At 26.7% G+C, this 17,360-nt stretch overlaps 1 protein-coding gene across 1 annotated transcript in view; it reads right to left on the reverse strand.

Moving 5' to 3' along the window:
* The window catches only part of LOC100215503 (uncharacterized), a 208,094-nt gene that overhangs the window by 15,973 nt on the left and 174,761 nt on the right, over positions 1-17,360 (reverse strand). Inside the window, exons 80-90 of the mRNA XM_065809523.1 lie at positions 15,669-15,886; positions 15,306-15,356; positions 9,136-9,280; positions 6,049-6,302; positions 3,645-3,683; positions 3,405-3,557; positions 2,779-3,276; positions 1,959-2,162; positions 1,645-1,814; positions 353-499; positions 6-144 (exon numbers count right to left, since the gene is read on the reverse strand). Coding sequence (XP_065665595.1) covers positions 6-144; positions 353-499; positions 1,645-1,814; positions 1,959-2,162; positions 2,779-3,276; positions 3,405-3,557; positions 3,645-3,683; positions 6,049-6,302; positions 9,136-9,280; positions 15,306-15,356; positions 15,669-15,886 — 2,018 coding nt within the window. The remainder of the gene's footprint in view (positions 1-5; positions 145-352; positions 500-1,644; positions 1,815-1,958; positions 2,163-2,778; positions 3,277-3,404; positions 3,558-3,644; positions 3,684-6,048; positions 6,303-9,135; positions 9,281-15,305; positions 15,357-15,668; positions 15,887-17,360) is intronic.

Below are 17,360 nucleotides of genomic sequence, written 5' to 3' on the forward strand. Positions count from 1 at the left end.
CTCACCAGACCTACAACCATACAATTCTAATCTTAAACAAATCAAATCGCCAGAAAACCGTTTAGGTGTAATTCTAACATATAAAGCTTGAATCATAACTCTGTAGCCATCAATACTTAAACTATTACTGTTTGCAGGTATTAACTAAATGTATAGTACATGGTATAGTAGTAATATACATAATTAAATTTTATAGTACAAAATTAAACACTTTTAATTTGTAATTTTATACTAACCTCTATAATATATAACAAGTTTAAAGTGACCTAAACATTTTTCCTCTAAGAAAATATAGAAACAAAAATGTTTAATAGTAAGAGAAAAATTTAATGTTGAGTTAAATCCAGTTTACCTTTGAACTAATGCTGTCTTCATCTGGATAAATTTTCCAATTTACTCCATCTGAGCTGTATTCAAGTTGATACACGAGCACATAGCCAGAATTTATTAAACCTTGTGTACTAATTCTGGTGATTGTCATATATTCTCCCAGATTAATCTAAATAAAATAACTAAACTTAAGAATGTGCTGTATAAAATCTTGCTACAAAAAAAAGCGGTATAAATACCAATAGTATGTGATCTGAAGATGATGCAGCAGATATAATTATATAGATTTAGCCTCATTAGATAGTTGGATAGTGATGAGGTCATTGGCGCATCTTACTATTAGAAGATGAAACTATTTAATGTATTGCAGTTCAATATAGCATGAAAAAATTTCATTTAGGTCTACTAAAGTATGTGCTGCCTTATCTATGAAGTTAATAGATTTTAGGTGGTGTTTACAGGTACAACAGTATATTAGACTGTTAGGTAGAGTTTGCAGGTACAACTATAAATTAGACTGTTTGTTGGTGTTTACGGGTACAACAAAAAATTACACTATTAGGTTGTGTTTACAGGTACAACAAAAAATTAAAATGTTAAGGGGTGGTTTTACAGGTACAAAAATATACTTAGTGTTTACAGGTACAACATATTAGACTGTTGGGTGGTGTTTAATTTAGACTAGTATATAAAATTGTCATGCATATATTTAAGCATTGTATTGGTGCAAAAAAAGATAGTATAAATAAAGTTTCATTTTATTCATTCATTCAGTTCATTGCAACAAAACAATCTTGCCTTGTATGTCTTACTAGTATATGAAAAATATTAAAACAGCTTGTCAAAAGTGACACATTAGTATATAAAAAATGTAAGTTAAACTCCATATTGTCAATCTAAAACAAGATTTTCTTTATAACTGTTTAATGTTTATCTTCTACTCTTAAATTTAATTTTCTGGTTTTTAATTCACATCACATCAAAAAAAAATTTTGTTTGCGATGTGATACTGTTACATATGAAATTTATACGGTTTGTTAAGTCAGGCAGCAAATAAGATGTTATTGACATAATTGAACATAACCAATAATCAACTGAAAGTCATAAAATCTAAACAACCCTCTTAAAAATCTAATACCTTGATCATTAATCTCTCTAAAAATTTTAATCATTAATCTCCCTAAAAATTTTAACCATTAATCTCCCTGAAAATCTTAATCATTATTCTCCCTGAAAATCCTAATAACAAATCCCCCCTAAACTAAAAAAAAAATACAAAATAAAAATTATTATTTCAATTTGATGATTATTTACAGTAATTGACTGCTTGCCATCTTTTATATCAGTGCACCATGCTACATCTTTATCATTATGTTTATAGTTTAATCTGGCAAATGATGGAATGTATCCATTTACATAAGATGTTGCATTAATGCTCGAATCAGGTATACTTTGGCTGACCATTCCTAAGTCATCAACACATTCTATAAATATAAATAAATTAATTTTAAATTAGGTCATATGTTTATAATTACAATTAATTTATTGTACACTTATTTTATAAACTAAATTTTTAATATATTTTTTTATTTATTAAGATTAAAAAGTTTTTTTTACAAAATGTTTACCAAGTGTGTGCTCACACAGAAAACCAAGTCGATTACTGCAAAGATTATCATTCCATTGACCATTTGCTGAAGACATTTCTACACAATTTTCCGTACCTGCAACATCACTAGGTTCCTGTTGAGCCCAGTTTGTATATGAATCTGGAGACAATAATTCATTGTTGCTCCATTTAAAACGATGCTCCTCTGCTTGGTCATTTAAGCCTAAAAAACAGAAGAAAAAAAATCTTCAACTAACTGATAATTTTAAATCAATCAAACTATTTTAAAATATAACCTAACTTATACTTTTTTTATATATATTATTTTAGTTTACATCATTTTAGAATTTTAATTTAATCATTAGTAACAAAGTTAAAGAAAAAATCAAAATTACACATCATCGCTGAATATCATTGTTAAACATTAATTTTTTATCTTTTTTAAATAAAAAGCGAAAAAATTAAAATAAAGTTAAAGTTTCTGAAGAGGAAGATAGAAAAGACTTTTCCACTAAGGTTTTTTTTATTACAATTAAGTTAGGTTAAATAAAGTTTTTTAAGTTTTTAATCTAGCTTAATTTAAATTTTGGTTTATAAATATAAAATTTTTTTTCAAATATTTCAATTCTTTTTTTATTATTATTAGTATTATGTAGAAAAATTTAACTTTTTTCTGCTAAAATAAGATAAACTTGTTGTCCAAAATTAAATGTGAAAAATAAATTTTACAAATAACAACTTTTGATGACTTCAAAACACCATTTCTTCTGTGCATTTTTCATCTTAAAACAATTTTGCAATTAAAAAAAATTATTAACATGAAACAAAAAACAACTAACCAATCCAAACATTTGTCCAACTTTCGCGTACCATAATACGCAATTGTGTTTGTATATCTTCAGATGGAATATAAGCTAAATTTCCGCCATAAGTAGAACAACGCTCACGAGCTTCAGTCCAAGTGACTCTGTCACTATAATCAGAAAATACTTTATAGCACAAATCAAGGTGTTTAGTCCAACCAACAGAACAATTTCCTTTAAATTGTGGTATCCCTTCGCTTTCCTTATTTGTGATCTTGCATACAAATGGAAGTTTATTTTCACACTCCTCATTTTTCCATGTTCCTTTGTAATAACTATTTCTACTTTCGATTTTGTACTGATGAGAAAAGCATCTTTCCTCCCCCTTTGGTACATAAGATGATACATAACCTTGGAAATATTTAAAATCAAACGGACTATTATCTGTCCAATGAAGTTGATCTTCTCCTATGTGTTTATGCAATCCAATCCAAAACTGTACTGCTTTTTCACCAAAGATGCTTGTCAAATAACCTAGTTTTTAACAAAACATGCAAAATTTAAATATTTAAATAATAAAAATTAAATATTTAAATATTATTTATTTTGTTTATCTGTACTCATGAAAATAAATATTTCTAAACAATTGAAAAGACAAAGACCTTGTTCAAATGGACTATGAACAGATACAAGGTCACTATTATCAACTTTTTTGCATTCATTCCAAGCATCTGTCCATGATTTGGGTAAGGCTACAAACTTGTAGCATGACATTTGGTACAATTGAAAACCTTCAGGACATTCTGCAGATGGAGCTACACATACAAATTTAAAAAAAAATTGGGTAAAGATTTAATAATTTAAATTCCGAAAAAATTTAAAAAAAAAAAAAAAATTTATACTTGGAGTTAAAGCAGTGGCTGGTAGTGATGTCAATGAATCTAAAATAATTTCAAAAAATAATTTATTATTGCTACCTCAAATCAGCAAAAGATATACCTACATTCTTATCGCACACACACAGACACACACATATTTATACATATCAACAAATGCAGTTTGTACTTACACGGATTTAGAGTTCGAGGTCTGATTTTGAGTTTGGGTTGAGTTTTTTTTTTTTTTTTTTAAAGATTAAAGATTAAGTAACTGTCAAGTTTCTAAATTTGAAAAACAGACATTTTTCTACTTAATGCAACATCTATGCACAATATTTTATTAGCAATGGTTCTACCTTTTATGCTGATTAAGTATTTTCCTAAAAATCTCATTAATCAACCAATAAAATCCTTAAAAACATGTTTTAGTTGACATATTTTAGTCTAATCAATCACTTCAAATAAAATTGACACAACTCACTTATATTGTTGAAGATTGCAATCATAATTTTGAAAATAATTTTAAATTTCAATTCAGAAAAATATTTTCATACGCAGGGTCATTTTTCTTTCTAAAACAATTTAAAACTTAACAAAACATAAATTTATATATATATATATATATATATATATATATATATATATATATATATATATATATATATTTTAATATAAGGTGTTAGATGCTAGACAAATACTCAAAAAATAATTATCTTCAGACAATAAGGTAAAACTGGATAAAACTTATTTGTAAATTTTTTTGGGCAATTAAATACAAAAATGTTGATGATTACAAATGTTGAATACAAAAATGTTGATGATTACAAATGATGAATACATAAATGTTGATGATTGCAAATGATGAATACAAAAATGTTGATGATTACAAATGATCAATACAAAAATGTTATTGATTGCAAATGATGAATACAAAAATGTTGATGCTTAGAAATTGTTTTTTCTAATCCATTTATTTAACCATAAAATATGAAAATTTACAATAATGTTTTATAAACTCACATAAATAAAGTTAGGTGTCACTCATGTAGTTAAAAACCAGTCAATGGAGTGACATTTAAAAAACAAAAGCAAAACAAAAAAAAACAACAAAAAAAACTATAAATAAAACATAGAAAGAATTTAAAATAAAATAAAGAGAAAAAAAAAAAAAACTAATGATAAAAACTTTGGTAAAATTAATTATAGTAAAGTTTATAACTATGACAGAAATTATTAAAATAAACATAACAATTGCAAAAATTAGGACAATAACCATAAAACTATTACTACAATTGAATCACTATCATTATGAATAATATCAATAAGATTTATAAAACAAAGGTAAGTTAATGATTATAGTAACATTAGTAGAGTTAAAAAAGACAGTATAAAATAAAAGTAATAATAGTTTTATAAATACAGTAATATAAAAAAAGCAATAATATTAAAAGATAAAATTAATATTCAAGCAAATGATGAATACAAAAATGTTGATGATTACAAATGATGAATACAAAAATGTTGATGATTACAAATGATGAATACAAAAATGTTGATGATTACAAATGATGAATACAAAAATGTTGATGATTACAAATGATGAATACAAAAATGTTGATGATTACAAATGATGAATACAAAAATGTTGATGATTACAAATGATGAATACAAAAATGTTGATGATTACAAATGATGAATACAAAAATGTTGATGATTACAAATGATGAATACAAAAATGTTGATGATTACAAATGATGAATACAAAAATGTTGATGATTACAAATGATGAATACAAAAATGTTGATGATTACAAATGATGAATACAAAAATGTTGATGATTACAAATGATGAATACAAAAATGTTGATGATTACAAATGATGAATACAAAAATGTTGATGATTACAAATGATGAATACAAAAATGTTGATGATTGCAAATGATGAATACAAAAGTATTAATGTTTACAGATGATAAACAAAAAAAGTGTTAATGCTTACATTATGTCAACATATAACAGCAGTATATTCTCATTCTCAATAATGCTTATCAATCAAAAAAGAATTAACAAAGAATTGAATATTTGCTACAATTTCAGTTTTAATTTAACCGGAAAACCTGTTGTTGCAATAACAATAAAGTAATTTGTTGTATGTAATAGATTTTTTCAAAGTATAATAATAACAAAGAAATATAGTTAATCATTTCAAATAAATGTCTTTTGGGCAAGTTTCTTTCACTCAATAAAATTTTCAAAACTTTAAGTCTCTTAAATTCCTAACAATTTGTTATTAAAAAATTACATTAAATAAATATAAGTACTAACTACAAAAAAAATATAAGCACTTACGACAAACAAAATATAAGTACTGACTTACTGTGAATAAAATATAAGCATTTACTTAATACAAATAAAATATAAGCACTTACTTTTACTACAAATAAAACCATTTTCCTTATTACAATTTACGTCATTCCATCGGCCTTGTTGGATAAAAAAAGGCATTATTTCTACACAGTCTTCGTCACCATACCAACTAGGTTGAGCAATATACCAGTTGGTGTAATCAACAGATGTCTGATCATTCCAAAGAAACGTTCTCTCATGTTGACGATCAGACATTCCAATGTACAATGATTCGTGTGCTTTATACAATTGACTCAGTAAAAAAGAGCTCTCAAACCTTAAAATAAATATTTCAGTTTTGAAATTTCCAAAACTTTTTTAAAAAACCTTTTTAAGATAACACTTGCTACCATATTAGCTCAAATTTGTAAATAATAACAAATAATAATAAAAATATTAATATATTTTTACATTTAAGATAAAAAAATAACTTTATTACATTATTGCAGTTTTTGTATTAAATTTTATTACAAACACTGCTACTAAATATTTTATAAATTGATTTTATAAATATTATATAAATAATTTTATATAACATTAAACAGATTTGGTTATGGTCAAGTTATGCAGTATTTAATTTGTTCATAAAGGTTTTTTTCTTCATGCAAAAACTTATGTCTTATGAATCTAAAAATAAACTACAATTTTAAAAGAAATTACACAGTGGATTTGAGGCAATTTTAAAATATTACAGCGCCTGTATTATATTATGTAGACTATGACATAATTCCGTTAAATGATCAGGTCTGTGAATCATGAAAAGACGAAAAAAATATAAATGTTTGTCGCAAAAAAATCCAGACCAAAGATTCTTTTTTTTTTTTCAAATCTTCTTAAAACCACAATAACTATAATTATAAGCTCTTTCTTGGTCGGAATTCTAGTATTTTTTGTGAAAATTGATAATAATATGGTATTTTGACAACTATATGTAGTTAATATACGCCAGAACTGATAAAAACTAGGATCTATAGTGGGTTAAGACACTTTTTCAAAAGATTTTACCTAAGTTCATGTTAATGCCCATTTGCGAAACTGATCTAAAGTCTACAAAATGTTGTTCTTTAGATTCACTATTAGGGTTAGTAAAAAGTTTTTGAAAATTATATAAAAAAAAGAAAAGTTTCTTCAGATAAAAAAAACTTGAAGCAAAAAAAATTTTAACATCTAAAGCTCATGTTTGGACATACGCTGATAAAATCATGCTAATTTTAAATAAAAGAATTCAAATAATTTGTAAATCCCCTTAACTACACCAAGCAGTAACTAAAGCGAAAATGTTTAATTTTATTTTTTTAAATTATTTTCTAAAAAATGTATACATTACTTTTCAAATATACATGATTTTAAACAGAAATTGATTTTACTGACTTTTGAATCAAGAATTCCTTATGCACAATCGTATTATTAAAAAAAGAATATTTAAACCCAAATTCAGTTGTTTACTGTTTATCATCTAATGCAATAGTGATATTTCTATTTTGATAAAGGATAACAATTTTCCCCAGTCCTCTACTATAAGTAATCTCCGAAATTTCGTTCACTACTGAGTTACAAATTCACTAGCCTTGTTGGAGATTAATTTTTTTTTTTTAAATGTGCATCCATGCAAGAAACTAAACAAAAATTTTCACAAAACCAATAACTCTTTTTTTTCCTTGGAGCTAACAATTTTATTTTTAATTTTAAAAAATTTCTAAATGAAAGTATTATTAATGAAAAAGGTTAAAAAGCAGACTAAAAAACAAACAAAAAATGTCTAAAGTAAAAACACTGTTATCTGGTAATCTTATATAAGAAAAAGATCAGTAGATAAACTACTCAAAGATTAAACTTTTCTTCAGATAATTTTGTCATTAAAGTTTTGAGTCATAAAGAATTTAATTACCTCGATAAGTAAATACTTGTAAAACAATTTTTTTTGCCACGTGTAAAAATGAAAAATTATTACTTGGTAATTAAAATATTATAATTAAACTTGAATTAATAATTAAAAAATAATAATAAAACTGCCCAGTAAGCATTGTTTTGGTGGATTTGAAGTGGACCTATAAAGGCATTTTTTAGCAGTTTATTGCAGTTTTACTCATCGGTTACTTAGTGGACTATTAAATGGCAGCCGCTATAAATGGAAAGCTGATAACTTTTAGATATGTTAATAGTGGCTAGTTATCGGCTAGCCACTTTTTGCGATTGCCATTAATGGTCCACTAGGCAACCGATGAAAAACAAATTGCATTTTATTAGTTAGTAATATGCATTTTAATAGTTTCTTTTATGTCAAAACTTTCTTTTTGTAAGAGCTAGGCTTCCCGGAATTCTGTAAAGCAACCTTTGAACATAATAACTTTTTTCTTGAAAAAGCTGTTGATATTTTAATGTATTTAGTGTAAAAAAAACCTCTTTTCTATTTTTTATAAATAATGACTTTTTCCTGTGAATCTATTTTTGTTGAGATACACTAAAACATGTTCAAAAAAATGAATATAAATTGTTTGTATATTAAATATACTTCTATATTTATGAGAAAGAGTTAAGTAAATAGTAACTTAAATTTACTGAGAGCATCATTAATAAAAACAGGGGGGTTAAAAAATAGGTTTATAAAGTTAAAAGGTTAAAAAAGGGGGGTTAAAACATAAAAGTAATAAGAATAAAAATTAAAAATATTTCAATTGATTTTATCCATTAAAAAAAATGTTTCCCTACGCAACTTCGCATTGAAAAAAATGTTTCCCTGCTCAACTTCACAATAAAAAAAAATGTTTTCCTGCTCAACTTAACATAGTCATTGGATAAGTTTTTTTAATCAATCATCAAATTTTTTATACTTCTTTAAAAAGTTTAAAGAATTTCAATTATAAAGAAGAATTTAAAGAAGAGTAAAGCAAACTCAATTTCCTGCCTACTTTGTAAAAGCATACTATTTTTCTATCTTCTTTGTAAAAAAAATTTGAACTTCTTGTTTAAAACTTTTTTGGTTTGATATTTGTTGATAATTTACTTGGTAGAAATACAATAATAAAAAAAAGGATTAACGTAAGATGCAATAGATGTTCAAGAATGTAAACTAACAAAAACCTAAAAAAAAATTTAATTTTAAAACTCACTCAGAATGAATTGATGTCAAAGTAGCATTTATTGATTTACAAAAACTTTCAGCATCTTTAAAATTTAGTCTATTTCCTACTCCATACTTAAATAGATAACACTTGCTACCATATAAGCTCCAGTCATCTTCACAGAAACCAATGTCTAAATAAAAACTAACTTTGTTTACAACAATGCACAGCTGGCTAGGCACAGGACAAAACCTGAAAAAAAAATTTATCAGATCCAAAACTATGAAGTTAAGTAATATTCAATATACTATTTTAAAAATTATTTTGAAAAAAAAATGTATAACAAGATCTTTTTTTTAAAAAAAAGTGTGAAACTTTTAATTTTCATGCATAATTGAGGGGCTCAGCGGAAAAGTGGTCTAACCCACATTTTTGAAATTTTCCGGATAATCACTGCAAACTGTACATTGAGTATGTAGTTTGTTGTGGAAAAAGTGCCTAACCCCAAAACCCATCCATACAGTGCTACTACCTATAATCATATTTACTTTACCAGAAAAAAAAAATTTGAATTGTGGAAAAGTTGCCTATCTAACAATCAACATGGCAAAAATGAATTGCTCAGATTTGGAAGAGTTTCTAATGAAAAGTGATTGTGATGATTCAGATGCAGATAACAACACTTCTTTAGAGGATGATGTTAGCGAAGGTATGTATATAATTAATGCAGCATCAGGATATACTTTTCATTGAGTTTATCATACAATAATATAGTTTCTAGCCTCAATGTTGTTTAGGCAGGTTTTCCTCTTCTAGTTTTTCAAAACTGACATGCACTTTTTTATTTCAGTTTCAAGTATTGGGGATCAATATGTTGAAGAAAACGCAAGACCTATATCTATACTAACAGGAGTTAATGGTATGTACAATTTGTCTAAAACTAAATAGGCTTATAAAAGGAATTTTTTAGTCCTATTGATATGGCCTAGGACTGATTGTTTACATTGGTGTTAGGCCTAGCATTAGACTAGCTAGGGCCATTTAGTTTGTTTTGTTAGGAATTCTTTTCTTGTTAGAAAATAATTTTTACCTAACATTTTCATTGCTGATTCAAATGTTAACCTTGTTGGAGAAGTAGGAGAGGGCGGCAGCTTTTCCCAGGAAGTACAAGGAGAAACCCATAGTCATAGACGTATTTGTAAGCGAGTTGCCTATCCAGAACTACACAAAAGAAATATTTTGAAACAGAAAAGGTCAACAGGAAAGGGATATGTTACATCAAAGGGCAAAGTAGTTGAACCAAAGATTTTTATTAACAAAGATTGTAGTTGCAATCTTGAGTGCAGCAGTAAAATAACAGTTGCTCGCTGTAATCAAATTTTTTTTAACTTTTACACCATGAACTGGGATTTAAAAAACGCCTTTGTGATGGGTTCTGTTGATGTAAAAGAAAAACACAGGACGTATACTGCATCAAATAACTCCTGTAGGGCAAATAGTCGTTCCTATAAACTAACTGATGAATGTGGAAATGTTAAAAAGATTTGCAAAACTTACTTCAAAGACACATTGCAGATTCCTGATGGGACAATAACAAATATTTTAGCAAGGAAAAAAACAGATGGTACACCTATCGAAGATCGCAGAGGTAAATCGGCTCCACAAAATAAAAGTAGTGATGAAGACACAGAATATCTTCAAAAATTTATTCGCTTATTTCAAACGTACCAATCTCACTATAGCAGAAAAGACAACCAGTACAGAAATTATTTGCCTCCAACTTTACGAATGTCAACAATGTACGAGAAATATGTTTGCTATTGCAATGAAAATGATCGCACCTCACTTGCAATTTTTGTATCTCTACGCATATTCCATACAAAATTCAATTTACATTTTCACCATCCGCAATCAGATACATGTCAAAAATGTGATCTATTTAACAATAAAATTAGGAGTCTTTAAGAGGGTGAAGAAAAGAACACTGTTAGGAGGGACCTTATTATTCATCAAGAGATGGCTGAAAAAGCAAAAGAAAAAATGAAAGAAGATACACTAGATGCACATACAAATCCAAACAAGAGGGTATTAGTTTTCGACTTACAAAAAACTCTACCGACACCAGTGCTTAGTACAAGAATACCCTACTATAAAAGCCAAATGTGGACTTACAATCTTGGAATCCACGATGAAAACTTAAAGACAGGTTTTATGTATGTATGGAGTAAGGAGCAAGCATCCAGAGGTACTCAAGACATAGGTTCGTGTATCCTCGAGCATGTTTTTCAAAACATACCAGAAATTGTGACCCATTTAATATTGTATAGCGATAGTAGCGGTGGACAAAATCGTAATATAAAAATGTCTCTTATGTTACAATATGTTTTGCACAAATCTCCATTTCTGAAAACCATTGAACAGAAATTTTTTGTACCAGGGCATAGTTTTCTTCCTGCGACCGAGACTTTACTGTGATTGAAAAAGCCAAAATAATCAAGGACCAAATTTTTGTTCCAGATCATTGGATAGACCTTACTAAAAATGCAAAGAAAAGGGCCCTAATATTTATTGTAAGAAAAATGGAGAACCCAGGAATTTCTCAGTACAAAATCATTGGAGAGTGGGATAACCAATAGAAAAAAATTAACAAATGGCGAAAAAGTTTCATGGTTAAAGACATGCTGGATAAAATTGGAAAAAGGATCACCACGCTCATTTCAAATGAAGCAAACACATTTAGAAAGTGACACATTCATGTTGCTGGACGTAACAAAGCAAAATTGTGGACAGCCATCTACCACTATCAATGTTGAACTTGAGCCCTTGTACCCCAATGGTAGAAAACTCACAAGAGAAAAGCTAAGTGATCTTTTTGAGCTAATACAATTCATACCACCTGTCCATCATCCCTATTATCTTGCTCTCAAAGGTGATGATGAGGCAACTGATTTGGGTCTAACAGATGATTCTGGTGACGAAGACATAAATTAGTGCATGCTACATATATAAAAGAATTGTTAACAAGTCATAAACAAAACATCCATTTAGCCTAACCAACTCTATTAACAATATTTTAAAAATTTTGAAGAGGCAAAGTTGCCTAACATTTTTGTTATTGCAGAACACAGTAATATAGTGTCCTAATTTTTTAGTAGATCAGTGTATTTTTTCACCTGTCTTTATAATAAATACTATTTTTTTGATAATGATACTTTTTCCTGTTATTTTTAAAAAGATCCTTAAAGTCTTTTACAGTTTACTAAAAATGAAGTAATTATGACTTAGACCACTTTTCCGCTGAGCCCTTCAATTATGGTAAATAATAACTTTTAAAATTCTACATGTTTACAACATTAGTTTGTATACTTAAACAATTTAACAGCTTTAAAATAAAATATAAAGTAAAGATCAGTATTTAAAATACATTTATAAACTGGCTTTAAAACTTTAAATTTTTATTTATAAACTTTAAAATAAAATATAAAGTAAAGATCAGTATTTAAAATACATTTATAAACTGGCTTTAAAACTTTAAATTTTTATTTATAAACTTTAAAATAAAATTCTACCGCTTATTACTATTATTTTGTGCAAAAAAAAAAAAAGTGTCACATAATTAGGGAACCTACGAGAACCTTCATTAAGTTCTTGAACTAGTAAATGTGATATGTTTACAACCTATTTGAGCTATATACATTGCCCCCAATTTACCCTTTTGAGTTTCTTTAACATTTTAAAATAACGAGTTTAAACAAATGTTATTTGCTTGAAGTAGATTTTTTTTCAACCCCCAAAAAAATACATGTTATTTTGTTTGTTATTTATTTCAATACAAATTGTACTTTTTGATTGATCTTTTTTTTTGTTTAGTAATAATATAAAAATTGGTTATATTGATGGACTTATAGGACAAAATAAACTTAATCCTAATAATAAACTATTCTTTTCATCTATAATTATTTTTCTAGTTTCTGGAAAATATTAAACTAAAGGATTCTGAGTGCAAAAATTTTATTAAGGTATATAGTTAAAAGTGGATAACTGCAAACAATAATAATACTTATTTGAGAGAAGTAACAAAAACTGATTAGTTGTGATGCGCCAATATTTTTGGCTGATGCCAATACCAATAGATAAAAGACAGCTGATACCGATCCTGATACCGATCCTGATACCGATCCTGATACCAATTAATTAATTGATTATTTTAATAATCAATAATATAAAACTAAATATTACAGGTCAAGTCAGGATCAAAACCATCATGACCACCTAGCTATTGATAAAATGTAACTAAGTAAAACCTGTCAGATGTCTTACTGCCTTGTAACTCTGTATTTTTATAAGATAAACTACTTATTACACTATTTTAAGTAGTTTATCTTATAAAGACAAACCATTTATAATGATCAAGCCATGTGTAAGAATATTATACTATTTTAAGTAGTTTATCTTATAAAGACAAACCATTTATAATGATCAAGCCATGTGTAAGAATATTATACTATTTTAAGTAGTTTATCTTATAAAGACAAACCATTTATAATGATCAAGCCATGTGTAAGAATATTATACTATTTTAAGTAGTTTATCTTATAAAGACAAACCATTTATAATGATCAAGCCATGTGTAAGAATATTATACTATTTTAAGTAGTTTATCTTATAAAGACAAACCATTTATAATGATCAAGCCATGTGTAAGAATATTATACTATTTTAAGTAGTTTATCTTATAAAGACAAACCATTTATAATGATCAAGCCATGTGTAAGAATATTATACTATTTTAAGTAGTTTATCTTATAAAGACAAACCATTTATAATGATCAAGCCATGTGTAAGAATATTATACTATTTTAAGTAGTTTATCTTATAAAGACAAACCATTTATAATGATCAAGCCATGTGTAAGAATATTATACTATTTTAAGTAGTTTATCTTATAAAGACAAACCATTTATAATGATCAAGCCATGTGTAAGAATATTATACTATTTTAAGTAGTTTATCTTATAAAGACAAACCATTTATAATGATCAAGCCATGTGTAAGAATATTATTCATAGTGGTTTTTGATTTAATTTCTTGTTCATAAATGATTAGTATAATTCCCCCAGAACCTAATAGTTCAAGGTAAATCATAAAAACGAAAACATCAAGTCTAACACTTTACTGATCAAATCATTTCTGCAAGAAGTATTCCAAAAGAAAAAACAAATGTACAGTATAGATTAGAAGTAACTTGAGCTATTAAATTGGTTTCAAAAGTAACTCTTGCAAATTAACAGAGCTTTCAAAAATAAATCTTGCTGCATCAAGAAACAGAAGTCCAAAAATAATAACTGAATATAAGCATAAAAATATTTAAAACTTTTTTTCTTTACTTTTTCTTTGATTTTATTTTTATTTGCAGTTATTAATCAGCAAAATAAAAAAATTGTGAAATTCGAAAAAAAAAATGATCAAGTGCTCAAATTTTTTGTTTTGTTTTGTTTTGTTTTGCTTGAAGATAAGGAATTTTTGCCATAATTATCTAAGCAGACTATTTTTATAGAAGTGGATTTTTAGAGAAGCCTGCTAGTTATCTACAAAGCATATGTAAATATATTTTTATAAAAATAAAGATAAAAATTTATGTTGGTTAAATATAAATTCATGTGGGAAACTTAATAAAAATATTTCTCCAAACTGATTAAAACTGTTTAATTAATTTTACTAAATAAACACAAATTTAAGCAGGTTTGGAAATTTAACTTATCATTTGGAACCTTAAAAACTTATGCCAAACTAATATTCAACCATTTTCCAAAAATTGGTTAAACAACAATGTAAGGTTTGCCACTAATGGTTTTTTAGCACATATCATTTATCATACCTTTTCACACTTTTGTTATAAACACATTTGCCACTGTTTAAAATGCTAACCACACATTATCAGACTATAAATATTTTCTTTTTGTCATTTATTGTCAGTTAAAAAATTTTATTTTGTAATCATTACATTATTTTTCCTATTTTTATAAAACCTTTGATCTCATGCTTTTGAGTTTACTTTACAAGATGAAAAAAGATATTAAACTATGCAAATAATAAATGTAAGCAACAAAAAAAAAATATATTTTAGCAATAAACATTTTAAACATTAATTTAATATAAAAACGAGCTGGTTAAAGAAGTAAATGATGAAGTGATGAAGTTAAAAAACTAAAAAACACCTGATTTAGCAGTTGGAGAAACTGAAGGTGCAATGCGAGTAGAAACTGTATCTAAAAATAATTGTTTCCTAATAATTTTTATTAATTTAAACTAGACTTATTTAGTTGCTTAGTAACAAGTTAATTTTTCTCTTTAGATTTTTGTATTTATTCTATATACTTATATACTTATATATATATATATATATATATATATATATATATATATATATATATATATATATATATATATAAACTGAGAGATAAAAGAATCATTAATGTGTGGACTAAACCTCAAATTAGTATAAAAGTGTCAAAATAAGTTGTGAGGGGGAAACATATAAAACCAAAAATAATAAACTTAACAAAAATAACAATACTTACTATTTGACTTTTTACAAACATAAGGCTTTAGCAGGTTGCATGATACATCATTCCAGAATCCTGATGATCTAAATTCAACACAATCTTCCATCCCATGCCAATCATCTGGTTGGGCTATATCAAAATTGAAGAAAATTGAAACTGATCCATCTACCCACTGAAAGCCAGATTCATGAAACATGTCATTTAGGCCAATGTATGGGTCTTGCATACCACGCCTGCAATGTTATTATGGTAAATACACATACTCATGCGCACAAATATGTAACTAATACAGATAAATATATTATAAATATATTTATCTGTATATACATAAACACTGGATTTCAATTAGAAATATAAATTCATGTTCTTTACAAAAATATTGTAGTTATCATGTTTTTCAAATTATGTTCCAAGAAAAATATAAAATACTAAATTATTGAATAAAAAAAAACTTAAATTAAATTTTAGAAACAGTTTTGCCTCGCATTTGGTGAAATCAGCTCAAAAAATGATTTTATTAAAACAAGATAAATATCTTGTACTTATACTAAATCACTTTATCATCACATTTCTTACGACTAGCTAACTGGAATTTTTGCCATGATTTTCGTTGTAATGGTACTTGGGTTGTGATGGCCTTTGGGTTGGTTTTCATCTCCCAGCTAAAAAGCTTTTTTTTCAACAAACTTTTTTTTATAATTGCAAGTAAACTATGTAAAAAGGTACTGACTGCCTAAGTTTCCTTGACTCAATAACTAATAACTCCCAACTTAATAGTGGTTGCTTTGCAGTCTTGTTATGGGAGGGAATCAGAAAAACGGAAAAAAAAAAAAAGTTTGCTAAGGTCTATACTTCCCGGATTACTAAACTGTGCATTTTATTTCAGAAGTTAGATTCTAAAGATCTTTAACAATGTCATTATATGAGACAATTCTAACATTCCATCTCTATAACACAGGTCTGATCATATTATGTTTCTCAAGGATTACTATTTAGTAATAGCAAAAAACTTTTCCTCTAATTCATCTCTCGAATCTAATGATTACACTCTTCCTGTCACCCCAAAGAAACAGGGTAATCCACTGTTAAATACCTAAATTGTTTTTGTTTTAATTAACCAACTTCTAATATCTCATCTTAAGTATATCAATAAAATACAGTATATTAGTAAAGTATATTGAGAATATCTTGAGATAGTATGTTGAGATTATCTAAATTCTCAACATAATCTCAGTAGTCAATGAGAGAACTTAATGGTTAACAACCAGCAGTAAGACAAGATGATTTTAATCCTATCATTTAACAACTAACTTGTTAACCATTATAACAGAATAGTTATGTCACACATTATATGGAAGTTGCCCTTGATAAACAATACTCTCCTTTATTTCCGGCGATGGTTTACTGGTGTATTGAAATGTTGTATCCATGGTTCTGTGTTCTCTCTTGGTTGCAAAAATGATACCACTTATGCAAAAACAAAAGCGAAAATGCAATACGGAAAATTAATCTACATAAACAATAAAAAGTGAAAATACTGAATTTATCTATGGTCGTTGTCATCATCATCATCATCATCATCATCATCATCATCATCATCATCATCATCATCATCATCATCATCATCATCATCATCATCATCATCATCATCATCATCATCATCATCATCATCATCATCATCATCATCATCATCATCATCATCATCAT

This window comes from Hydra vulgaris, chromosome 11, assembly GCF_038396675.1.
Source record: "Hydra vulgaris chromosome 11, alternate assembly HydraT2T_AEP".
Taxonomy (NCBI): Eukaryota; Metazoa; Cnidaria; class Hydrozoa; order Anthoathecata; family Hydridae; genus Hydra; species Hydra vulgaris.